General features: G+C 39.8%; 1 protein-coding gene across 25 annotated transcripts in view; it reads left to right on the top strand.

Moving 5' to 3' along the window:
- Positions 1-27,737, top strand: part of DLG2 (discs large MAGUK scaffold protein 2) — a 1,001,432-nt gene that overhangs the window by 553,638 nt on the left and 420,057 nt on the right. For 2 of the 25 annotated variants that reach the window (XM_032099079.1, XM_032099081.1), the window contains exon 1: positions 21,215-21,547. The exons of the other annotated variants lie outside the window; for them this stretch is intronic. In XM_032099079.1, coding sequence (XP_031954970.1) covers positions 21,230-21,547 — 318 coding nt within the window. In that variant the 5' untranslated portion in view covers positions 21,215-21,229. Of the gene's footprint in view, positions 1-21,214; positions 21,548-27,737 lie in introns of those variants that run through there. 25 annotated transcript variants of the gene reach the window in all.

Genomic DNA, 27,737 nt, shown 5'->3' on the forward strand with positions numbered 1-27,737 from the left:
TGATCTTGCTTAACTTTTAATCCTTTTTTTCTTTTAGAGTGTGTGATTTTTGTAGTGCTCTTTAGTCTGTACAGTGACCTTTTCAAGTATGCAATCACTTGCAAATTTATTTTAATAATGTATCTGTTTTGGTCCTGGCTGATTGGCTGTACAATCACTGAACATTAACAAAGGGGACACAAGCTGGCATATGCAGGTAGTTATATATAAAATTAGATAAATGAAATTGTTGTATTTTCAATGTTATGGAAAAAATACTGTGTATTCATTAAAACTCTTTCAGGAGGCTGATAGACTAGTACGAACCTTAAATATTCACATATTTTGTTGACACTTAGGAGTAACACTAAAGGACTTTTCAGAAGAGAGAGGTAAAAAACCAGGGGACTCATTAAAGTCACTTCTAAAAGAAATTTATAGCAAAGATACTGTTATTTACTAAAACCATATAGGAAAGTGTCAGGGTTTATACTTTCAATGATTTGAAACAGCTTCTAATTAATCATTCTATTTGATCAGTACTTTTGCAAAATTTATTCAGATTTGTTGTATCCATTATTTTGAGTACTACTTCAAGGCTGGCTTTTTAAATGTATTTGGTCAGAAAAAGTTCAAAAGGAATTTAAGAATTGCTATATTAGCATTAAAAATAATGAAAGTTGTATTTAAATAAGGTTAATTTAAATGTAAATGCACTTAGTGTAAATTGAAATGCTAATAATGTGCTGTAATTCATTGACTGGGATCAAAAGAATTTAAAAATTACTTTTGCATCAGGTGTTAACTATTTAACAGTAAGAAAAAAACCACTTAATTTGAAAAGTCTAGTCTTCAAAGTGTTCTTAAATTTCTTTTGTGTAAAAAGCTTACTTGATATCACGGAGAAACCTAATTTATGTTCTACAAGTGCAGTTGATGAAATTTTCCAATTTGATTTTGTAGCTCTTGACTCTGTCGACAAGTAACTCTCAGAATTCTAAAAAAAATGAAAAAAAAAAGCCCAACATGGAACTGGTAAAAAACCACCCACAGATCTGATAAAGCCTACTACTTTTATAATTGCTTGATTCTACCTGTCCAAAGCTCCATATCACTTGTAGGGGGGGACAGCATTCCATTGAGCTGTTTCTTTCCTCTCCTCTCTCTCCTGCTACTGGAGATAGAGTTGGGAATGCTTGCTATTACTGGCATAAGGAATCTTGCTGGAAGCTGGAGGGACTGGTGTATTGGAGTATGTTATCAGACGCTCAGCATCCCTGTGGGCTTCAGGTGCTGCATGCAGGGTCACTGTCCATAGGATATTACTGCACCTTGTGAGGATTTTGCTGTAGCAAGGGCTCTGCTATGAGAGAGAGTGAATTTGACTGAAGCTACGTCTTGGCCTCATTAATTGTGTCTCAAAGAATTGGGAAACAGCCCAAAGTAGCTCCTGCAGAGTGCTTGGCTCCATACAAGAACAACGTCATGCCACCTTCCCTGTGCCCTTCTGCAGTTTGCCCTTGGAAGTGGGGTTTAGCCTGGATGCACAAAGGCACTCAGGGCAGAATGACAGAGCGAGGCAGTGGCAGGCAATTATTGTGCTTCAGATTTCAGCAATAACTCCTTTTAACGATGCCTGAGCTATGTAGGAAATTTCTGAGGCACAACACAGACTTTCATCTCTTGTTCTATATTAATTGAAGTTCAGCTCTTAACATCTACTACTGCAGAGACTTCTCCAGTACAGACTGACTAAATGAAATGGCTCTTTGTTTGGAAACCCATATGCCCTTATTTATTGTTTTCGTTTGGTACTAACAGCACAATAAATTGAAATCTGATGTTGTCATTAAGAGTATTCAGTAGGGGGGAAAATTATCATCAGACAAGTCTACCAGTTAAGATAGCATGGGCTCATCTGTTTATCTTAGAATGAGTTACATGGTTACCCTTCTGCTCAATGTCCCTGACCAGCTGGAACTCACAGAGCTCCACCTGGGGATGAGTGAGGAGGAGACCATGAGCTTATGGGTCAGGATTAAAGGGAGGGCAGGGACAGGTGACATCATAGTGGGGGTCTGCTACAGGCCACCCAAACAGGAATACAAAGCAGATGAGTCTCTACAGACAGTGGCTCAGTCTCAGATTCACAGGCCCTGGTCCTCATGGGGGGCTTCAAACACTGATATCTGTTGGAGAAGCAACAGCAGGGCGTTACCACCATTCCAGGAAATTTCTGGAATGCATTAATGGCAACTTCCTTCTCCAAATGGAAGATGAACCAATGAGGACAGGTGCTGTTTTGAACCGCTGTGGGAAGCTGGGGAATATGAAGCTCAAGGTCAGCCTGGGCTGCAGTGACCAGGAAACAGAGGAGTTCAAGAACCTTGAATGAGGAGGACACACAGCAAGCTCACTACCCTGGACTTCAGGAGAGCAGGCTTTGGTCTCCTCAGGGTCCTGCTTGGTAACATACCCTGGGATAAAGCCCTGGAGAGAGGAGGGGCCCAAGAGAGCTGGTTGATACTCAAGGATCACTTCCTCCAAGTTCAGGAGTGATGCATCCCAACAAACATGAAGTCAGGCACAAATGCCTAGGGGTCTGAATGGATGAACAAGGAGTTCTGGGGCAAACTGAAACCAAAAAAGAATCCTACAGAGGGTAGCAGCAGGAACAGGTAGCCTGGGAGGAATACAGAGAGGCTGTCCAAGCAGCCAGGGATGAGGTTAGGAAAGCTAAAGAATTGCCAGAATTCAATCTGGCCAGGGATGCCAAGGGCACAAGAAAAGCTTCTACAGGTACACTGGAGATAAAAGGAAGACTAGGGAAAATGTGGGCTCTCTCCAGAAGGAAACAGGAGACTGGGACACCCAGGATATGGAGAAGACAGAGGTACTCAATGACTTTTTTGCCTCAGACATCACTTCAAGTGCTCTAGCAACACCACCCAAGTGACGTAAGTTGCAGAAGGCAAAGTCCATGGGACCTGATGAGATGCATCCACAGATTCTGAAGGAAATGGTGGATGAAGCTGCTAAGCCACTCTTCATCATGTTTGAGAAGTCTTGGCAGCCTAGTGAAGTCCCCACTGCTTGGAAAAGGGGAAATACAACCGCTACTTTTAGAAAGGAACAAAAGGAAGAGCTGGGGAACTGCATGCTGCTCAGTCTCACCTCTGTGCCTGGCAACGGAGCAGTCAGGTATTGCTGTTTTCATGTGAACCACTCGCCTCTTTCTTCCACCCCGTCATGTTACTGTTAATTTTCTTTTCCTGTTGCTATTTCCAGCAAATTGTTCTTTTCTCAACCTGTGATCTTTACCTTTTTGTGCTTCCAGTTCTCTTCTCCATCCTGCCGCAGGCAGAAGGGGAGACGGGGAGCAAGCAAGCAGCACATGGTTTGAAGATTCTCAGCAGGGGCACTAAATTAGGGAGTACTATTCCTAAACTATGGCAGCTGGGGTCAACAGCTCTATGTCCAAATGGAGAGCAGTGATGAGTGGTGCTCCTCAGGGGCTGGCATTGGGATCAATGCTGTGTAACATCTTTGTGGGTGACACGGACAATGGGACTGAGGGCACCCTCAGCAAGGCTGTTAACAACACCAGGTTGAGTGGTGTGGTCAACACACTGGAGGGAAGGGATGCCATGCAAAGGAAGCTGGACAGACTGGAGAGATGAACCTGTATGAACTTCATGAAGTTCAACAAGGCCAGGTGAAAGGTGTTGCCCATGTATTGGGGGAATTCCAACTATCAATACATGCTGGGAGGAGAATTGGGACTGGGAGCAGTCCTGAGGAGAAGTATTTGGGTGTGCTGGTGGGTGAGCAGCTTAACATGACCCAGCAAGGTGCCCGCACAGCCCAGAAATCCAGTCATGTCCTGGGCTGCATTCAGAGCAGCATGGGCAGCAGGGCGAGGGAGAGGACTCTGCGTCTCTGCTACACTCTCATGAGACCCTCACCAGGAGTGCTGTATCCAGGTGTGGGACCCCCACATAAGAAGGATGTGGACGTGTTGGAGCAAGGCTGGAGAAGGCTGTGAGGATTCTCAGATGGCTGGATCCTCTCTCCAGTGAGGATAGCCTAAGACAGTTGAAGTTGTTCATACTGGAAAAGAAAAGGCTCCAGGGAGACTTTACAGCATCTTCCAGTACCAAAAAGGAGCCTATAAGAAAGAGAGGAAAAAAAGTTTTTGGCAAGGCCTGTTCTGATAAGACAAGGGGTAATGGCTTTAAACAGAAAGAGGGTAGACTTGGATTACGTATTAGGAGGAAATCCTTCATTATCAGGGTGGTGAGGCACTAGAAAGTTTGCCTAGAGAACCTGTGGATTCCTAGTAGTGTTCAAGGCCAGGTTGAACAGGCCTCTGATCAGCCTGGTCCAGTGGAAGGTTCCCTGCCCATGGTAGAGGGGTTGGAACTAGATTATGTAGTTAGTCCCTTCCATCCCAAACCATTATAGGATTCTGCGATTCTAAGGGTATTTGATAATGTGTACTTAATGGTAACCATCCTTTGTTTGAAGGTATCCTTCAAAAAAAGTCATATTTTAAAGGCTGTAAAAGGAGTAATGAGTTTTACATTTAATCCATGTTATCTGCTGTTTTCACTATTATGTATTTAATCTCATTACTTTTAATTTCAACAGGAATATAATAAATGAAAGTCTGTGCTAATTTGGTCAACACTGTCATTAAGATACTTTGGACTGTCACAGGACAAGGATGAGAAGTAAAATCCAAAGTCCATTAAATTGTGAATCCTGGTTTCTTTAATGAAGTACAAAAATTAATTAGCTTGATTTTGCTAGATGCACTCATAGATATATTGGTGGCTGGTTTCTCCTTTACAACACCATTCAAGCTGTACTTGAAAGTGTCTTGGCTAGCATACCTTCTTTTTAATATCAGCTCTCAGGTGGATGCTGAAGCATTTTGTAACAGAACTGCTAACTTAATTTTCGTTAAAGAATCTCTTGGTGAAGGTCTGAAAATGTATTTCTCGGTATCTGAAATATCTAAATGAGAGCAAGAAGAAGGAGGAGGCTTGGAAGTGCCTTTCTCTCATGACAAAAATACTTATAATACTAAAAACCCAATAAAAGGTGTCACAATGTCTTAGCCAGGGGAATGGAAGTATGATCAGAAGATTGAGTACTAGAGGCTGAAACAAACAGATGTGGAGAGTGAAGAAGGGAAAGGTGAAGGTGGAAGAGAGCAGAACCAGTTGGAGCAGCTGCAAGGAGGACAAAGGAACCTGTACCTCATGCAGCACTGTCTGCAAATCTGAATCAAGTGGATGTAGAAAATAGTCAACATTTCTTTTTGTATTACTCATGCTCTAACAAAAAAAAGTTTTATCTAGGAAATGTTTAAGTGTATATCAAGGAAAGACTCTGGTTGAGATAAATTATCGACTTTGTAAAAACCAAAGTTACTTAACTGGAGAAAGTAATTATAATTATTACATCATAGCTATCATAGCTGAGTGTGATATTGTCATGGTTTAACCCCAGTCAGCAGCTCAGCCTCACCCAGCCACTCACTCCCTCCCCTCAGTGGGATCAGGGAGAGAACTGGAAGAGTCAAAGTCAGAAAACTTGTGGGTTGAAACAATGATGGTTTAGCAGATAAATCAAACACTTCTTGTGCAAGCAAAACAAAACAAGGAATTTATGCACTGCTTCCCATGGGCAGGAAGGTGTTCAGTCATCAGCCAGGACAGCAGGGCTCCATCACACATAATGGGAACTTGGGAAGAAAAGCATCACTCCAAATGTCGCCCACTTCCTTCTTCTCCCCTGACTTTATCTGCTGAGCATGAAACCCTGTGGTCTGGAACATCCCTGTGGTCAGTTGGGGTCAGCTGTCCTGGCTGTGCCCCCTCCCAACTCCTTGTGCACCCCCGATTGCCTCATTGGCGGGGTCAGTGAGGAGCAGTAAAGGCCTTGGCTCTGTGTGAGCCCTGCTCAGCAGTAACAAACCCATCCCTGTGTTATCAACACTGTTTCCAGCACAAATCCAAAACACAGCCCTGTACCAGCTACTATGAAGAAAATTAACTCTAGTCCAGCCAAAACCAGCAAAGGGGGGCAGAACATCTATCACTATTAGAATGGCTTGATTCTGTCTGTACAAATGTTTCTCAGTGTGCAACTTTGAAAAATTTTAAATGTTAAACTAAAATTTTCCATGTTCTGTGTCTGCCTCAGGCTAACTGACCTGACCATTTTTTATCCATAATAATTTAGTCATTTATGGACTGATATTTCTGTATTCCTGACATTCCAGCACTTCTAGAAGAGCCAGATTACTTTCATTAATGGTGGTGCTTTTGAAAATGCAAACAAATTTGGCCGAGTTACAATCCAGAATTCACAAAGGCTCTCCATATACTTGCTAGAGATAATAATTAAGTCTTCAAAGAGCTATTTTTTCATGCACATGCTGAAAGTTCTTACTGCGCCTACTGCTAACCAGAGTGCATGGGTATTATTTTCCCAGGGATTAAGCACAGTTAGTTTCAAGATGAAGTCAGCCTTTTGCCATAACAAGTCACTTCATCCTTGGATGTGTATGTTTATTGGAACTGAAAGCACAGAGTCTTTCTGTTCTATACCCCAGTATAATAAGCCTGACTGAGAAACAGACTGTATTAGTTTGGGAACAGCTCTGTGTTAACACAGCCACATTTTTAGTCTGAGTAGCTTTGAAACTGGGCATTAGTGGTTATATGAATCCATCTGTCTTGATGGGTTCTGCGAAAGACAGGATAAGGAAAGTGCAGCTGGGAACCAGGAGGGGAGAGGGGAAACATAATTGTTCAGATAACAAACTCTAGGGCAAATTAGAGCACGGGGAAATAAGAAAAGACCAACGAACAAACAAACAAAAAACCCCAAACTGAAAACCTAAACTCACTTTCATACTAATTTTGGATATTTGATTTATTCATGCTTGATAATTCAGGATTTGGTCAGCCTTATAAAGCAGGTGAAGAGTATGAGAAAATTCGTGCTGGCATCGGATGCATTTTTTGGTATTTTTTTTGATCTTGTTGCAAATTAGACCCAAAGCTTTCAACTTCAATAGTGAGAAAACTGGGCATATGCAATGACCACAGGTGATAATGTTATCTTGAATGGCTTCCCTAGTAAAACACAGAAACACTGGCACTTTGGCAGAAGAGCTGGTCAAAGCCAGCAGTCAAAGGAATAAGCAAGTTATTTCATCCATAAGATCTTGATTGTATGTACAGACTCTCCTTTGTGCTGCAGATGAGACAGGAGTCTTGAAAACAGTTTCATCCAGATAACCCTAATATAATTCCAAAGGAGAATAGAAAAAATTCGTATTCCTTGCAGTTCCTAAGATATCAGAAATTATATATTTTCTTCAGACCAAGGAATATGCTTTGCCCAGTTAAACAGTAGGTACATATGACATTCCATATGGGTAAGTGACTTTAATGATCATTCTGGAAAGCTTAATTAGATGACAAATATAACATCTGTTTACATATCTCCATTAGAGATAACTAACATTCTTTTCAAAGTCACCCTAAGGATCTGGGGAGATAATCATGGTTCATTACTGGAGAAATTGGGGATTATTCTTTTTGTAGTTAACATCAATAACTACAGAATTGCGAAAGGTCTAGTAAAATATATGGAAATTACCATGATCAGAATGATTTAGAATCTGATGTGATCTGCCTCTAGAAGCAGAAATGTGACTGTAATAAAGATGGGAATACTAAGAACCAGATTCTGAACTGCTTTTGACTGTTTAAATATGGTGTTTATTTGCATATGGGGAGGGAGAGAGAGCTTTAATTCTCTGTGTCTTCTGATCAGTCATACCCAGTGGAGTGCATACATGCTAATGGTATGGATCAGTGCATTGTTCAGTGTCCAGCCCAGTTTTGTTCTGGTCATCGTGTCACTCAGCCATTTGTGAGAGAGGGTTAAAGTCAGAGCAAATAGGGACCTTTCCTCAATTAATGAATTTTGCTTATTATAAATTGACTAAGTGGGCTGTAATGTACCACCAAGTTTCTAGATTTAAACTATGAGATGAAGTTAATTGCTTTTCAGGATTGAAACTTAATTGGGTCTGAATGGTTGCCTTTTGAATGGTGTGATATATTTGCATTTTATAGGTGAACTGATAGCTTTTGTGAGGAAAAAAAAAATGTAATTGAAAATAATTGCTACATTGGCAGCATTGGCTACTTGGTGAGTGTGGTAAGCATTTTTCTTATAAGTTAGTTCAATTAAAATATCAGAGTCCCAGGCAAAAACTCATGTGCTATTTGTTCATCTTTTTGCTGTGTTTGAGCCCACTGGTTTATGCTGAGCCCTCTAGGTCACTGAGAAGCAAGGTTCTCTCTCTAACCCCTTTTGTAAAGACTGGAACTGGCTATTAAGGTCCTACTATCAAAATTCTTTCATGCACCCTGATATACACCAATCCCAAAGTGTTTCAGACTTGTAGGTTTATTTTTTCACAGTTTTCCAGATTTTTGACAGTCAAAGCAAAGAGACTTGAACATTGCAAATGAGATTTATAAAATAATACTTTGTTTTAAGCTACACTGGCACCCAGCTCCTTCCCTCAATGGATGAATACCCTAATCAGTCAGTGAAATCCTATATGGCCATTTCTTACTTCCATGCTGGACCCACACTGAGAGCAGAGGTCTGCCATGCAGTTGTTCAAGGAGTTGCATGGGGGTGGATGCCATTCATTAACTGGCTGCAGAGATGGAACAGGTGGTCCTGGTGAGCACAAAGTTGACCATGAATCTGCCCTTGCAGCAAAAGAGACCAAGAGTCCCCTAGGCTGCGCTGAGCTGAGCCAGCAGGTTGAGTGAGGTGATACGTCCCCTCTATTTAGCACTGGCTCCTTTCCACCCACACTATTCCGTGATTCTGTGAACTGCGTCTACATGAAACCATGCGCACTGTCCTTGGGTTGCTGACAGGAATCAACAGAAAAGCATGGCAGCTCAACTGGAGCTCTTTTGTTTGACTGGTAACTAGAAGGCTAATGGAAGACGTGTTTTTGACTGTCCTTGAACTACTTACTCATTTCAGTAGACTTTGCTAAATGGTTTTTAATCTAGAAAGGGTTCTGGGCTGGCTCAGTTCATCTCACAGGGAGAGGTTTAAGAAAAGCAGACAGTAACACGTCCCATATGTTGATTACCTGTCCATGAAGACACATGGAAAACACAGATGTGTGCCCAAACATTTCTCATTCTACAGTGAGGAGGAGTCAGGTTGGTCACTTCAGTTTGAAGGTGAAGTTCAAAGTAAATGTCATGGAATTGATGAATCAACATAATGGCTTGCTTTTGTTCTTTTTTTTTTTCCTGTCAAAACCAAAGTGTATCTTGCAGTATTTATTTGTCTTTGTTTTGATGCCCAGAAAAGGGAAGAACGTGTAACAACTTTCAGTCTACCTTTTAGCAAAGTGATTAGGGTAGCACTCAGATTCTGGAAGGTGTGTGTTTGAGAACGGGGGAATCAATGTCAAGTGTTTTCAGCTTTAGTTTAGAAGTGACAAGGATCACCAAGTCTTGGGTTTTATTTATTTATTTAGTTAGTTAGTTAGGATAAATATTTATAGTCTGAGAGCTCTGGTATTCATCTGCTCTCTTCCATGACACATTTGAGTCGTAGGCAGTTCCATCCAAAATGAATTGTTATCAGCCAAAATGAATCTAGATCGGGTTCAGGGAATAAGTACTTGATTGCTAGGCTATTGCTATCATTAATAACCAAGCTAAAATCAGTTAAGATGAGCTTAGGCAAGATATCCTGCACTCACTGTCAGGCTTTTCTTACTAATGGTAAGACCATGTTTTTTTGGCTGTGCCGTATCCACTTCTCTTTGAGGACAGTCATCCCAGCACTCAGGGTCTCATCACTGTTGGTTGGGATTGCCTGTTTTTGACGGACAGCTTGGTCAGGATGCTGGACCAAGATACTCTGAAGAGTGGAAAGGCTTGTTTTTAGGTCAAGATCTGTTGATTTTGTGAATCTGTTGAGTCACATCCAGAGTAAGGTCAAGACTTTCGTTTAGACGCCACGGACACCTGACCTTGGGTGAGTGTCTCAATATATGGGCTGCTGTGGAAACTGCTTCCAGCAGTTTTGTAAACATAGCTTTTATTTTGCTTTCCTTTTTTTAACAGGTAAATCAAATACAATCTGAGTCATGGTGTGTATTTTGTGTTAGCTGAAGCAGAAGACAGCCTATTTCAGTAAGAGCAAAATATTAACTTCTAATATTGATTTAGTATGAACCTCTGTATTAATTGGCCATGTAGATTACTTTTGGATGGCAAATACATATATATAGGCAAAACACTGCTGACAGATCTTTGCAAAAGATTTCTGTCCAAAGAAAAGTGAATCTCAAATGTCTTAGAAGAGAAAAATAATGAAGATAACTGAAGGTCATAGAAGACATTCAATAGAGAAGTTATTTGCATGGCTTTATGTAGATAATTGGTTTTTGAATCTTGCGGCCAAAATTCCAGTTATAAATTATTTTATGCCTGTAAAAGTTTTGTGAATTATTTTGCTGTGAGTAGATAAAAAGTTCTGAATATTTTCTATATCTACACGGGTTACTTTCAACTTGGAAAACAAAGTTTGTAACTCACAAGTATGCACGTGTGTCCTCAAATGTCACAGAACACACAGGAGCAGCATTGAGAGACACATTCAGTGCAGGGAGCTCGGAGCTGATGGAGCTGCAGGTTGAGCTCTGGGGACAGGAACCCGAGCCAAGAGGCTGTGAACAGCCGATCCTTCACATAACAAAGGGCACCTGTGGCCCATCCAGGTGACTGGACACAGCAGGAGTCAATAACTCCAGATTTTCTGGCGTGTAGACCCTGAGGGGCTACTTTGTTCAGGGTCCTTCCTCAGAGGCAGTAGTTCAGGTTGTTTTTTTGTTGCTTATTGCACTAAGTTACTGCACCAAGATTAAATTGTTTTAAGGATCTGGATACATGAGACACTGCTATGGGAAACCTGGGAAACGGTAAGGAAACCTGGTATGGTTGTGTGGGTGTAGAGGTGTGCTGCTGCAAAGGTTTCAGCTCAGGTGAAACGGTGTGACTGTCTGAGTCACTCTTGTATGGTCAGACAGGAAAGTTTCCTTAACAGCAGCTCCTCCAGGAGCTGTGTTTGTGCATTTGATTCCCTGATACCTTAAAATTTGTGAGCCATGACCATGACTGGGCAGAGCTTAGCTGTAGTGGAGCTGGAGACTGCATACTGCAGGGCAGTCCTGGAGCTGGGACTGGTGGCCCCAGACTGGGCTGAAATGGGCTCCGGGGAGCACATGGGAGAGGTGGACAAGGACCATCAGCCTTTCAGCGCCCTCAGGGCCCCGACACCCCTGTTGGTTTTATATTGTTTATGTTTATAGTGTTTATATTGTCATAGGTTCATTGTCCTGCAAACCACTTTGCAAAGAATAAAGGATATAGAAAACTTGCAATTAAACCTTCCACTCTGTTAAACAGATACTTTGTCTACAAACTTCAAACACCTAATCCCATGACAATCTACTAACAGCTGCCAAAAGTTGTTGACAACGAATGTATTATTTCTTTTCTGAAAGAGACCGGACCATTAGTATTTAATGCAATTTGGCATTCTCTTTTGCCACGTTGGATGTCCTAGGATAATGAGTATGAGGCTGATTTATTTTGGATTGGTTTTTTTATAATTTCTTCCCGTTTTCTCACATTCTGCTTGTTGGCAGATATGTAGTGTGAATTTTCCAGACTGAAATAGTTGGTCTTCACCTGCCAAGATCTGCAGTTAGTATTATTTTAAAAACAGTTGGGAGGAAACAATAAGGTAAACAAGACTGAGCTGACTCTTGTTAGATTTGGAAATATGAAACAATTTTCCCTTCTACCAAACAATTAGCTTCATTTACATTAAGGTAATTTTCTCATGTGGTTTATACTTCCTGGGTGTTTCAAGCAGAGACACCAAAGACTGACTGACCAGTCAAACATCAAAAGATGTGCTCTACACTAGGGGACATTTGTTGAGCAAAGGAAGCATTTGCAGCACTTCTATAAGCATTAGTGGTTTTAATAAGCTGGGAAGCCTGCTCCTGATCACATTCATGGTATTTTATTTTCTCTAACATCTAATCACATTTCCATTTCTGCAGCTTGTATTAATTGGCCTTTGCCTTTTGCTCTGAAGTTTGGCTTTTCTGTAACCATCCATTTAAGAAGAGGGTCAGCTGGATTTGCCCCTTAGCACCTTTTTTGGCCCAAATGACATCACATGCTCCATCCTGCTGACCCTCTTCACTTGACTCACTTCAGTTTGTTCATCTCTCTTCTTCTGGGTAGCCCAAAAGAGATGTAGTACTTCAGAGGTGTTTTCATAATACTCAGCAAAGTGAAGAGTCACTTTCCTTGATGTCTTTTCTATACTCCTAACACAGACCACTGTATGGTTTACCTTAATTGCTGTAAGAACACACTGCTGATTCCTGTTCAACTTGTCCATCAGGCCCTCAGCTTCTTCTCTGCAATCCTGCTTCCAGTCAGTCAGTCCCCAACCAGTTCTGTTGCATTAGAGTATTCCTCTCAAGGTGCCAGACTTCACATTTTCTTGCTTGAACTTCATGAAGATTCTTCAAGTGCACTTCTCCAATCTGTCAAGATTCCTATGAATGACAGAGGTGCCTATCAGTAGATCAACAGCTCCCTCCAATTTGTGAAGTGTAAAATTTTGTTTTAATTTGTTCTGTAACAATCTGACAGACTGAAATTAGGAAGACCATCTTTTACCCCTCCTCTTACCTTCTTGAAGTTGGATGCAATATTTGTATTTTTCAGTTACCAAGACTCCTCCTGACACCACAGCCTTTCAACAACAAGAGAGGTCTCACTACAATGTTGGCAAGCTTCCTGAGCACTTTTGGAATGCCTCCCATCCAGTTCCATGGACTTTTATGCATCCAATTTACTTAAGTGGTCTCTAGCTTCATATTCTTGTGTTGTGGGTAGCACTTCCAGCCCTGGACTCTACTGGTCATCGGAAGGGTCTAGGGAGGCTGGAGAGCAGACCTCTCCTATAAACACTGAGAAAGCAAAGTCACTTCACAACAAAGGCTTTTCCATGTCTTTGTTACTATATCTCCACATTTCTCTTTGTCTTGAGTTGCTGGTGTATCTATGGAAAGCTTTCTTGTTACCCTTCATGTCCAGCTCCAATTTTATTTTCAGTAGCACTCCAGTAGCTCTCTTTCTAGAGAACAGCTTTTACTGTAACACTGTATGCTCAGTTTCACTACTCCAAAATACTTCCTTAGAAGCACTAAATAAGTAATAGTTCTTTATTTCTTCCTAATGATAAATTTTCATTGAACTCTTCATCTAAAACTTTTTGTATTGCCTTCACAAGTCACTCCATTTGTGAGCTGAAAGTAATCTGGAACACAGTTGTTGATAAATGCTCTTTTTTTTTCCTGTTGTAATTTTTTGCAATCATTATATCTATTTAAGAACATATTTAGAAACAGTTATTTTGGCATAAAAGCAATTCACTAATCATTCATTAGTCATAAGGGAACAAAATTATGTCTGATTGAAATGGTAGATGAACGTGTCATCATAAACTAGTTAAAAATACACTTTCACATTCATGTGAAGTTTTATTTTTAATAAAGACTCATGCACTGTGTTTGGTGGTACTGAGGCAAAAATTCAGGAAAAGTGCTGTCCACTCTTCCAGAGTTATCTGCCAATGGCACTATTTATTTCTCCTGGTATCATCCAATCCACGTTTATTTAGTTATTTATTTTCATCTCCTGAGCTATATTTAGATATACATTATAGAAGATTATAACCAAAACTTCCAGCAAGGCTGCCAATTTAAGCTTTATCTACAGTGACCAATTTCCAAGAATTAACAATGCACTTCAGAAGAACATTTCTTTTTTACGGTATGAATTGCTTACAATATTTTTTCCATTTCTTTCTTTGAGATAACTAACATTCTTTTAATGGAATTCTAGTACCATGTACATATAAATGACTTATGTAGATAGAATGAAATCCTTTGTATAAATGAAGATATCGGTGCATCATACTTCTAAGAAACAGTACAGAGAAGAAAAGACATGGAGTATTGCTGCAATCTGCACAGGAATGATGTAATCTAATGTAAGTGAAAGCAAACTGAACACAAATTCTAATGTGGATCAAAGGGGGTAAGAAATACTACAGCTCAGTATGGTGTCAAAGCCATATTGTTAACTAAATGATAAAGAGATTGAGTTTTAAGGTGTAACAAGTGATGTAAAAAAAAATTTAAATTGCACAAAGTTTCTCTTAAATTAATCCTGACATACTCCAGGACATTAAGGAAAATAATATAGTTTGCTAAGAATCGTCTTGCAAGGAGTCCCCAGGTGTATGGAATGTTTCTAAAAACTTGTACTATCAATATTCCAGGGGCTAGTAATTTTGTTTGTTAGTTTTTGTTTTGTTTTTGTCATAGGGTTCTGGTCACTAACCTGTCACTAACAGCTTGCTATCACACAAACCTGCAAAGGTCTAATCCTCTTTGGACTGGATAAAGTTGGAAGAAAAAAGTGGAATGCATATGGGATGGAGCTGACCTATGAGAGACTAGTTAACAGACTGATTAAACAGACTAACAAATCCTGGGAACCTTTCACTTGAAATTAATGATTACTGAGAGGGATAAAGAATGATTTGAAGTAAAATTAGAGAATAGAAATAAATGGATGAAGACAAGGAGATGGAAGTTGAAAGTAACTCAGGCGAATGTTTCTCAGAGCAAGATCTATCTGACCAAAGAGCAGCTTTTTTTAGCTAAACGTTGGAAATTGTTTTAATAAATGATGCAAAGCAAAACAAAACCTTGCAATATGAATTTTCAGTACATGACTACTCAATTGTTCTTTGATTTGCTCTTACATCTCCTTTACGAATGCAGATCATAGTTCTATGAAATCAACCTTGTCTTCTACCCTATATTCTTATATCCTATAACCTTGTCTCTAAACTGGAGAGATTTGGGCTTGACAGATGAACCACTTGCTGGATGAGGAGTTGATTGGCACGTCACACTCAGTTGTGGTCAATGGCTCAATGTCCAAGTGGAGAGCAGTGACAAGTGGTGTCTTCAAGGGTCAGTCTTTAGCACCATCCTTGTTGGTGACATGGCCAGAGGATTCAAGTGCACCCTCAGCAAGTTTGCTGATGACTCCAAGCTCTGTGTGGTGTGGTAGTCATGCTGGAGGGAAGGGTTGCCAGAGGGATCTTGACAGGATTGAGCAGTGGGCCTGTACATTCCTGAAGTTCATCAAGACCAAGTGAGAGGTCCTGCACCTGGGTTGTGACAATCCCAAGTATCAATACAGGCTGGGAGGAGAATTGGGACTGAGAGCAGTCCTGAGGAGAAATATTCAGGGGTGCTGGTTGATGAGAAGCTCAGTATGTCCCAGCAATGTGCACGCACAACCCAGAAAGCCAACCATGTCCTGGGCTGCATCCAAAGCAGTGTGGCCAGCAGGGAGAGGAAGGGGATTCTCTCCCCCCCGCTCCACTCTGCTCTAGTTAGTAACTTTTTCCTTCAGAATCTAATGTGCTTTCCTTGTGGTCCTGCTATATAGAACAGATTATTTTCCTCATACAGCAAGTGGTTCCAGGAGAATTCATGTGTTTTGTAACCGAGAGTTTCTTTCTTGTATTTTTATGTAAAAAATAAAAAATCCTTACAATTAGGTCTTCTCTTCCTAAAACTAAGTAACTATGAATAGCAGGCTGTGTTTACATCAATTTATACAGAGAAACTACTTTTTACCTTAGCCATTAGCTTGCTTTCATTTATTTGTGCAGTGCTAGCCTGAGAATTGCGGGTGGTTTGACCTACTGTACAAAACAGACTCTAGAATTCTACCCTGTCCATCCTGCATTAAGCTCAAAAACTTCTGTATCAAAGCAAAGAGCAATGGGTCCAGCCTTTGAGGTCACTTGGTGTAGATAAAATGTAATGTTATACATACTCCAAATAATACAAATAGATGGGTTTTACTCTTCCAAGTAATGAAGACAGTTTAGAGCAACTGTGTATATGGGTAAACCTCTTTTCATTACAGAGCCATAAGGGATTCATCTTGCTCCTGTATCACCCTTTCTTGATTCAGGGATCGTCCTTGTCATTTACAGACACAGCACATTGACCTGTATGCAATTCCTTCACAAAAACATGCTAGGATATTTCTGTTTGGGAAATATTTTTAGATATTGTTTTCAACTGAAATAAAATCTCAAGGGTGACCATGTATGGGCTGTAGAGAAACAAGACAGATTTTTGTTATTCTTTTAATACTGAATCAGTTATGTTCCATCAAATGGTTTTGCTTTTGTTCTGAAGTTCATGATAGTCTGTGAAGTCTGTGCTTTCCAAAGGCTGAAGAGGGAGCTTAGCAACTTGAATTCTTGGTAATGTATGCTCTAAACCTTGTCTTTTTTTGGCTGTGATGTGTGATTCCATCTTTCTGCTTTCCATTCATCTGCAGTGGAAGCTTACAACTGGCCCATAATAAGACAGTGACAGAACTGTGTCAAACTCTTCAAAGATATATTAAGAAGATAACACAAATAGCTTCATCGGAAAGAAACAATTTCTCATTGTCTGCTCATAAATTCAAGCTCTTTCAAAATAACTCTAATGGGAAGTAATTAGTTAGAAAGAGGATATTGTAATAGGCACTGCACCTCAAAAAGATTGTCTGAGCCAGCTAATTGGCATTTTTTTATTTTCTACAAGGATAGCCAGCATTGGAATAAAAATTCTAGCTTGATTATATTGCCTTCTTCTTTTATACAATTCACACTGTGCATTTATCTGTATGCAATGTGACTGTAATAAAACTCCTGATTAACTTTTTCTATGGACACATGCTGGGTATTTGTGGTGTACTTTTCTGCTTACCTTGCTATCTGAATGGAGACCCAGCATAGTTGAATTTCTTTTTCTAAATCAAAAAACACCTGTCTTAAATAGGTGCATCCCCAGCCCCCTTGCCATCGTGGCAGTACGAGGAGGAGAAAAGGCCTTGGCTCTCTGTAAGCCCTGCTCAGCAATAACAAACACATCTCTAAATTATCAGCCCTGTGTTCAGCACAAATCCAAAACACAGCCCCAAACCAGCCACTGTGAAGAAAATTGCCTCTATTCCAGCTGAATCCAGCACAACACCTCTACCTGAAAATAGCAGGTCCAGTAAGGGAAGTTCCTGCATTGGCATGGAAAAGCTCTCGTATTTCACTCCACAGAAATTTTATGTTTCTTTGATTCAGTTGGATGTGAAATTGGTAAACCTGCTGTGCAGTTCTCCACCAGCTTTGACGTGATTGACTGTGACTTAATATTCCCAGCTGAGGGTTGTTTTCTTCTCTTGATATAGTTCCCTTCCAAACCCTTGTCATTTTTCTCTTTCATTGGATCTTGATTTCTAAATGATTGTCCTTATGCTAACCCTAGGACATGCAGCTAACGCTGAAAATGGATATGTTTGTAGCTCCTTAAGCTTTTCTAGCCTCTGATAAAAATGTAAAGAACATGCTCTTGATCATGCAGCCAGATACATTGTGCAGACAGCTGTGTGGTATTTTTCTGCACTGTGCTGGTATTTTTCTGCAAAACCTCTAAGATTGAGACCCATCCTGTTGTTTAAAGGGTATGGGGATCATACTTTTTTTTTTTTTTTTTTTAAATAAGCAAAATATTACACTTGAAAATTACTGATAGACTTCCAATGAAATATCCTTAATGGTGATTTTTTTTAAAATAGCTATATTCTATTATATTTTTCTCCTTCTACTGTTTTATTCTTGGTGTTGTAGTCCTTCATGCTTCTTGCCTTGAATACCTAGAAGAAAAGAAGTGTAGACAGACCTGAAATAGAAGCTGTGGTTTTTTTTTCAGCTGTGTCTTTCCCCACCCCTTATGTTCTAGTTTCATTAAATGAAATGTTTTTTTCTTTTTCATTTTACATATGAATAGTTATGGAAATCAAATTGTTTGTCCAAGATTTCCTAGGTACCCTATGATAACAGTGAGTTATGCCAGATCAGTTGGCTCCTGGCCTAATCTTGGACTAATCACAACCATTCCTTCTAGCCCACGCCACCACTGAGAATATTATTTCTATACAAGATTGCATTTCAGTAACCAACCAACCAAACAAAAAACTTGCAAATTGCCTTATTTCAGTAGTTTTGCTATTGTGTAACTGTTCACAATATTTTTCCTTCAAGAAAAGTATTTATGGACGTTTAGGATCTCTCATAAGTTTGTCCAGTCCACATTTATTACTCTTCTTTTATTCTTCTTTTAATCTGTTGTTTTTTTTTTTTTTTTTTTTTTATAGTTGCATAACATTGCATTCTTGGTTGGAGGGAAAAATCTGTTACTACATCTAAATCAGCTTTGCCCATGATTCTAGCTTCCCCTTCAGAACTCTATTAATATTTTTTGTTTCCCATATGCACATTTTTGCCTGAAGCAAACTATTCTCAGCATTTATTTTTGGTGTATGTCCAACATTGCTGTAATCCAGTTACAGTTATTTGTGCTGGTACAATATCAGCTAAATCTATTTGCTCCATTTCGTCATGCCTACTTAATATTTTAAAAAGAAAATTAGTGAGATTTTTCCACAACAGTATTGGGTCAAACTCAGTTCACACAGTATATTGTACAATATTTAGTTTTGCTTTGTGCACCAGTTACTATCAAATTAGGATGACAGTTGGGCATGTGGATTTGAGCCATGTGTTGATCCAAGTTCATCCAGAGGTGCGTGCCATCCTCTCTAACACAATGGTTCAATTACAGCGGATGAAATTGCATTATCTTTTGAATCCATCTTACCATGTTGTCCGGCAATTAGTCGCACATATGCATCCCATATTCAAGTGTTTTTGTCTCACATAGGCAGTGACAACCTTTAAAAAAAAGTGTTGCCAGTAATAAAATTTATTTGTAGGAATTTTTTTCTTTACTAATTTTTTGAGTATGAAATACCCTGAATCTACCCAACACTTCTAAGCTATGCTCAGTGGTGTCAAATGGTGTAGCAATGACTTGAAGTATCTTCTGGTAGACAAGTTTTTAGGTGCTCAGGTTTGAATTTCCCTTGAGCACTGGAGGAAAGCAGCTTTCTGGGCAGCTCGCACACCTTCACTTCTTATGCTTGACTAAAACTGCAAAAGATGGATTCAGTGTTATGTAACTTTACAGTTACTTTACATGTTGCAACGATTACCTTGTAGACTCCCTTAGCTCAGATTTTTAAGTGCTGGCTTCCACATCTGTGGTTGCAATTCAGAAGTGCATTAGTATTTCTTTTTCAAACATGAAGTGACCTTAACTCTGTGCCAAGCTCTGTGGGTTCTTGCAGTTGGGTTTCTGTTACGTGAGAGTATATCTTGTACGATTTTGGCTGTTCAGTGAAGTTCTGAATAAACCTTGCAATATCACATCAGTTTAGTACAGCTGGGACAAGCACCTTGAATGAAAACACAGCTAAAACTGATGTGAGCTTCACACGCAGCATTTTGAACTACAGTGTTGTCAAAATATTTTCTCCACTGTTAGAGCATTGCCATAATTTATTAATTTTTTTAATCAAGAATTACTGCCAGGGTTTATTGTTATGCCTTTTAGCAGTGTCTAAGTTTTGAGGAATTTTAGGTTAGCTATGCAGGAGGAATTAAATAACTGAATCACGTTTTCTTGCCTCAAAGCATTTGTAAAAACGCATTTATCTCACTTGAAAACATATTTGCAGATAGTCATAGTTGTCTCTTTGCCTTTAGACAAATTCATTTTAGATGTTGTAATAGTAAAATTATGTATATTACAAATTCATTTTAATTTTTATGTATACTTGAATCCTAACTGAACACCAACAGACATAAAAGTATTGCTAGGGAGTCTTGCATATGTTTTTAGAAATACATTTGTTATTTTCTACTGCTAAATGTAGCTGAGATATGCTTAAGTTAAAAGAAAATCTAAAAAAAATACACACATATATGAGTCCAGGATCCAATGAGTGTCTTATGGGCCTAAGGACTTAGGTACCTAAGACTGGAGAATACCCCTAAACATCTCAAGGGGCTCGCAACAATCAGCCCAGAATTATTCACTTTACACACCTGTCACTTCTATAAGAAATAAAAGAAAATACTTGCAAAGAAAGAATTCAGGAGAAATTAAGGAAAAGAGATTGTAGTAGTAAGGAAATCCCAAGAGAGGATTTACAGAAAACTCTGTACAGAAGGTTATTGGCAAGCACCAAAGAAATTTTAAGGGGTGAAAAACAGAGGAGAAAATGAGACATCAATCAGAATCTTGAGGACCTTACACATAACAAAATATATTCAAATTTACATATATAGGATGCTGGAGAGCCATTAATTTGTGGCATATGTTTTTTTGGCTTTATTTTTAAATTCAGCCTCTTGCTCTCTCTGCTGCGTTTGTGCACATCAGCCTGTGCACATTAGCACATACCGACGTTCATGCTGTGGTTTAGCATTTAGGGCAGATAACATTCTTCCCGGACTTGTCATTTGCATCTTCTGATGCAATTTTGTTGACAAGGTCTTTTCAGGCATGCAGGGAAAAAACCACTCCCGCATCTGTTGGGATCATTGGTAAAGGAGTATCTTTTTCAGTACTTTGTCTAGATGCTATTTCCACAAGCAAGCCCTTTGCCTGTAAAACGTGCTTCAGCAGGGTACCTGTGACTTGTGTCAGGGTCGGCTAGGAAATGCCTAAATCTTCCTGAAAATTGCAAGAGTGCTTTTTGTTGGTTGTCGGATTTTTTTTTCCCCCCTTTCCCGTGGTTTGTCATCCAGAAAGGGATGCAGGCGTGCGTCCCAGCCACGCAGAGCATTGATTGCTTCTGCCTGCAGCGGGGATGCTGTCAAGTGGCTGCGCGAGTGGAGTCCGGTATTGACACGGGGCTGCTGGGCAGCGGCCCCCGCCAGCCCCGGCCCCGGCCGCCGCCATGCCCCGCCGCTAGCCCGCGCTGCCCCGCCGCTAGCCAGCGCTGCCCGCGGGCTGGCCGGGCCCCGCCGCCGCGCCTCGCCCCCGCCGCCGGCAGCGCGTCCATGCCCAGTGGCCAGGGCGAGCCCCGGGTGCGCCATGCACGCGCACCTTCCCAGGCAGCACAGCTGTGGCAGGGGCGCCGAGGGCTCGGACGGCGGCAGGAATGTGCCCCCCGCCGCCAGGGATGCCCACTGCGCCTGCCGCTGGCACCAGCATCCACCGGGCCTCCAGCACAGCGCTCAGGCGCTGCCCTCCTGGGGACCTGCGGGTGCCGGCCAGGGCAGGGGCAAGCTGGTCCCTCTGTGGGACACGGTGCGGAAGAGCCCCCCCAGATCCCCAGCCAAGCCCCAGGGCAGCCCGGGGCAGTGGTGGTCAGAGTGCGCCTGTGTCCACGGCTGGGCCCCCCCCGTGCAGGTGAGCTGATTCTTCACTCTCCAGGCGACTTAGAGGATGCTCCAGGGAAAGAAAGTGAGGTTTGGTGGTGTCGACAACTTTTTGTGATGTGTCTTGACGTGTGTTTAGTGGTTTATTCTGGAAATTCTGTGTGCGAGGGCAAGCTGTTGGGTGGTCATCTCTGTGTTTGAATATTGCTTCTCTGTTGCCTATGAAAATTGTGGGGTGTTCTTGGAAAGGTTTCCTTGTTAAAATGTTTTGGTTTGTGCCTCCAGGTTCTGCACACTTCCTATTCCATTGTGCTGTATAGAACTAACGTGTTTGTCTCCCATGTGTAATGTATTTTGTGAGCTTCTGTAAACAGTTTGTTTTCAAACATTGCATTAAGTTAAAATTATATTTTAAGAGACAACATGGGGGAGGAGTGTTAGATTTACTGCTAAGAGAAAGTGTGACCTGTTTCTCCTCTTTGGAACTTCAAATGTAGTTGAAATCCTTAATAAATATGTAATAGCTCTTTAGCTTTGACGAATCTATAGATTTTTATTTAACGGCAGGGCAGTGTATTTTCAAATATAAACCAAGCGGGGTCTATGATGTGTGCAGTTACCTGTAAGCAATTAGACTGAAACCCAGCACTGTGAAATAGAAATCTCAGTGACACTCATAGTGTGGTTAATATTAAAAAAGCATTAAAACGACTTCCACTGATTCATGTTTTGATGTCTCACTTAGAAAACTTCCAGCTTATTCAAAAGCTTTCTCTCATGGCAACATCAAATGCTTTTGTCAGCATTTCACAATAAAAAAGGCAGAATGTATTGTTGAAATAAGTTTTTCAAATATATCTTTACTTACTGATACAGTATACACTAGAGGTTAACTAGCCTTAGCCCACGCTGAACATGTGCACTCTCTCTAGAGATTACATCAATTCTTTCATGGAAATGGTTTTAATATATTTTCACTGTGCAGAAAAGCAATAAGGCAAAGGATTGTCAGATAGTGTAGCTGTATTTTGTCTTATGGTCTAAAAAAGAGATGCTCTGTTGACTGAAAGTGATTGTTCTATAAAAAAAGCTGCTTTTTTTTTTTTCCCCCTCAAATCTAGTATGAAATGGAAAAACTAAGCTGTCGGTTATATTTTTGAGTGACCGAAATATTGCATGTGACTACAATGTATTTTATATATGTTCTTTCATATACAAAGCACATACAGCTATTTATGCTGGAATAAAGCCAATGTTAAAATAATATATAAAGCATTGAATTAGACTTTTTTCTAATTTGAATTATAAAAAGCTCTAACTATTTTCTTGGGCTCTGAGGATTTTTGATTTGGAAAAATCTTGAAGGGAAAAAAATACCTTCAAGAAAAGAGCTCCTTGGTTTTCAAAGGTAAAGAATTTATAAAGAGAAAATGTAGGAGCATTATTAAAAAAAGTAAAAGGCCCTTCTAAGATTACTTAAATATTTGTGTTATAGATGTATTGTCAAGTTATTTCAGTATTTTTAATACCTTTGTGTTCACATCCTCATGTGTTTAGATAATGTGGAATTATTCAGGTTTTTGTACTTCTTATATTTAATGTAGAACTTTGCTTTGGAATCTTTCTTTACTGTATGTTCTGAATGCCGACTACCTTACTCTGTTTAGGAAGGTCCCTTTCTTGGTTGTGTCTGTAATGAGTTTGTCAATGTGTCTAGGGGTGGACTGATGTACTTGGACAAATACTTGGTGGTTTCAGCGCAGTAGAGTTGAGAGATTATTACTTAAAACAAACTATCTCTTTTGCTCTGTGCAAAGTAAGTGCCATGTAAAGTACGGGCAGGAAGGGAGGAGTGTGTGTACATTTGTGTGTGTGTGTACATGTATTGTTGTGTGTGCATACACCTAGACAATCATTTTATCAATGATATTGCGTAGAAACAGTATGAGAAAACATTAGAGAGCTGCCCTTAATACTTCTCCTTAGTTTGGGGATACAGGTTGAAGCCAGTGATATTTTTTGAGGGCCATGTCAATGGGGAAATCTTTCTTTCTTGCTAAAATAAAGAGATGTAGCGGAACAGTTACATTTGCTATCCTAAAGAATTTTTTTTTAAAATGGAGAATTTATTTTAAATGTCCAGCTTATGTGTAAATGTGAAAATAAATAAGACACTGGCAGCTTCCAAGGTGTGGAGTGTTTTATTACATAAAGTTCTGAGCAGATTTTTCTTCTGCTTGACTTCTTTTGGGAGAGACTACTTTCTTCAGGCTTAGGAAAGACATAACACCTTGTGAAACTGCTTCTTGATTTAGTACTATAGTACCAAATTAAGTGCACATGTCCTTCATTCCTAGGGTGTGTACTAGACAGCTGTTAATAATGTGTACTTCAGCATCTTGATTCTGACAAAAATGTTGATTCTATTGAGAAGTACATGGCTCCATTTTCTTTACTAGTTTCTTCTTTAGCATGCCAGAGCAAAGAGTGGCACTCTGGTATTATTGATATTTCAACTGTCTTAGAAATTCTGCTTTGCTGGCTTGCATGTTTGTGTTTGCTCATAGTGTCATGTTGAGTAGTGGGTACAAAACTGTTCTCTTTGTATCTGAATAGAAATTAAGTTTGAATTACAAAAAACACCACAAAAAAACCAAAACCCCCCTAATTTTGAAGGTGAGTTGAAATCATGTTTACATGGAAATTTGATTCCAAGACTTAATTTGGCCTTTAACTTCCATTCCTTTTTGACAAACACATTTACAGTTCTGTTTCTTTATTTAAAAGAAAAAAAAGGGGGGGGGGGAACTAAGAAGAAAAGTAAGTTAATAGACAAGTTTTAAATGTCCCTGTTGCTTGAAAATATTTTTTGTCTCTGCAGTGCACTGGGTATCTCTAGCACCATTAGTACCATGGAATTGTATAATTTGTGTGATTCACTCAGGGATTTCATACTTCAGATCACTGTTATGCTGTGAGAAATTGAGCAAAATTTGAGGGTGGAAGAGGGCTTTGCAGAGGCACGGAGGTGACCTGGTATTTTCCATGGGTCATTCTAACATGGGATGTGGTTTGTAACATTGGATGGACTTTCCCTATAGGCACCTCTAGTTTGCTGGCACATGCAATCCACCAATTACTTAGATTAGAAATATATGTGTAGCTGAAGGTGTGCAATGAACACATTCGTTGTGCAGAAAGGACAGAGGGATAGGATCTGTATTGCCCTGATTGTATATTGAAGAGGAAATTGCAGAGTTTGTGTTGCTGTTCTTGTTTTAGGAAGTCCAAAGTATAAATTTTACTTTGTGTGGTCTGTATGAAAGAGATCCTCCTCTAAACACTTTCCCAGTTTGAGTTTTCAGATTTCTAGAGCTCAAGATTATCCTTTTGAAGGGGAAGGAAGGTTTAGAAGTAGATTTCCATCTTTGGCTGTTTCCAAGTTCAGAAGACAATATTGGACTCCACTGAAATTTAGCTAAATCTATTTGCTGTAAAATTTTTGGCCCTCTATTTTGAAATGTTCTCAAAGAAAATCATCTCATAGCAGATAGTGTCCTGGATGTGTCATCTGCAAAAGTGCATGTTTTTGTGCAGTTTTGTTTTGAAAACTTTCATGGAAGTGTAAATGTTCACCTGTTTTTGAATAGTTTACTGTCAATGCCGTCTTTGACTTTTTTGGTGTTTTGGGGTTTTTTTACAATCAATATCTGAAAAGGTTTTTTGTACTCAGTGTCTTTTAGAAGAAATAGCTTCACTGTTGTGTTTTGTTACCTCGTAGAGGCTTGCAAGCTAAACCCTAGGGTATAGATGTGGCATGGCTTTAAAAGGGCAGTGAGCAGCCAGATTCTGAAGGATCCGCTGAGAATGGTCTTTTGTGTTTGGAGGCCGTTGGCGCTAGTGCTGAAAGTCCAGTATTTCATTTGAGAGCTCTTTGCATGGCAGGATGAGGTGGGAGCTTTCTTCAAGGCATTCCGCCTCAGTACTAATGCAGAAGGTCTACTCCAAGAGATACTGGCTCTCCCAGCAGCATGAAGAAATGATTTGTCATGGGTTGTGTTTCTGAAAGCTTAGATCACTCCTTTCAGTTCACAGATTGCCACGTGCATCTGGCCGTTCTTCTGGCACGTCCCTCCCGGCTATAAAGTTACATCAAGCTATTTTAGTTAGCTAAGGGAAAGCTTTTCAGTCTAATCTAGTGTGTTCAAGTGCTAGTAAAATAGCAGTTAAAAGCAAATAAACAGCAATAATTGGCTTTTAAACTTTTTTTTTTTCTTTTTAATCTTCAAGGCGATATGCTGGATGGTATAAATTGAATTAAAGTTTCGATAGGAGTAGCTGGGCAATTTTTCATGGGGAAGAAGTTCATATCCCATTCTCAGGGTGGTATGCACTTATCAGTAGATTTAGATGACAGCTCTTAATTCAGGATCTTGCCTTGGATTGTTCCTCAAGGTGCATTCATAGAAGTGAGGTCATTGAAACATTGTCAGCAATCTGTGCAGCTGCCATGTAAAAGATGTACAGATGCAGAAATACAAAAGCTGTTAACGTATTCTTTTGAAGATGAGTGATATTGTTCTAGCCATTCCTGTATCTAGTCCCTCTTACTGACAGAGGACTTTGATGAGTCTGCGCCATTCTGAGTAGCATTCAGATCTGATTCTCTCCCAGGACAGCTGTTTTAGAAAACTTTGATTTTTTCATCCATGTTTAACCTATTTCTTCTACCAAAACCAGGAAATCACAGTTACTACTGAATTCATAGCAGTTATGTTTGGCATGAAAAGGAGATCAAAGCATAGCCTGTTGAGGCCAGCAATTTCCTTTAGTCATGTAGGGAGCAGTTCTGGTCAGAAGTAACATGGAAGTTAGGCCTTCCCATGGAAGTGGTGGAGTCACCATCCCTGGAGGTATTTAAAAGGCTTGTAGATGTGTTGCTTAGGGACATGCTCTGGTGGTGGGTTTGGCGGTACTAGGTTAATGGTTAGACTCAGTGATCTCAGAGGTCTTTTCCAACCTCAGTGATTCTGTGATTCTGTAATTGTTTGGAAATATGTGTCCTTAGTGTAATGGTTGTTCATGTAACTCCAATCTGAATGGTATGCAATGAAAAGGCCAGAAACTCCAGAAACTAAGTGTGCTGAGGCCATGGTAGGACTTTCTCTCTAAACTTGGAAGTTCCATTTTTGGGTGGTTTTGGTTTGAGTTGGTTGGTTGGTTGGTTTTTTGTTATACAGAAAGGGAAAAAGAAAACACTAGTGTTAGTAATGAGGCTTTGTGGTCTTCAGATTCAGGAACCTGGAGATGTGTCAGTCATTCCAGATTTTCCACCATCTCATGAGAGGTAATTCAGCAATCCCTGCCTTGATTGACAATGTAGCATTGCTTTGCGAAGGCTGCTGGTAGTAAAAGAAAAGTGGATATTCTTTTATTTGTTGTATAATATTTTGTCTCCTTCTATTAATGTACCAGGTCTTTATCAGTGTTAATAGTTTTGATAATACCTATATATTAAGTGTTAGCAAAGAAATTTAAGAAATAGGCATGATTACACAGATCATGACAGTATTTGGGTGCAAGGTGTTCCATATATTTTCCTTTAAATACAGAAATGGATGTACTATGTACTGTACTTACCAATGATAGTAATGATTTATAGTTTAATTACACATTTTTTGGCTCCTGCTGATTGTTCGCTCATAAATATCTTAATGCCTAATTTGCATTTGTTACACCATGTTTAGAATTGCATTTATTTAAACCCATGTTTCAAAGTTTCTCCTCCTAGATGTCCCAAAAAAGCCAAGAACATTTTCTCCCCTTGACATGTAATTTGGTTACTGAGATTTTCAGAGGGGGATGAAAGGAGACATAGAAAGAGAATTGTAAGGTTTGGACTGAGATTTTTTTGTAGCATTGATAATTAGCCAAAAGTGCACAAGTGTTCTGATAGTCCTTCTGCTATTCATAATTTTCTCTAATACTTGCCATGTTTATTCCCCCATGGATAAACTGTTCGTCGTATTTGAGAACAGAGGGGCATTTCTTTAGGGCCAGACTTGTAGAACCCAAAGGGATTCAAAACCTTTTATTTTTCCTGCACTTTTTCTATATTCTGCCTTGTAATCCACTCCTAGAACTATCCAGGCATTTTCACCGAAGTAGATCTTTGCTACCACAGGAATTTAGAACACAGGAAAGTCTTTCATCTTTCCTGT

Source organism: Corvus moneduloides, chromosome 2 (genome assembly GCF_009650955.1).
Source record: "Corvus moneduloides isolate bCorMon1 chromosome 2, bCorMon1.pri, whole genome shotgun sequence".
Taxonomy (NCBI): Eukaryota; Metazoa; Chordata; class Aves; order Passeriformes; family Corvidae; genus Corvus; species Corvus moneduloides.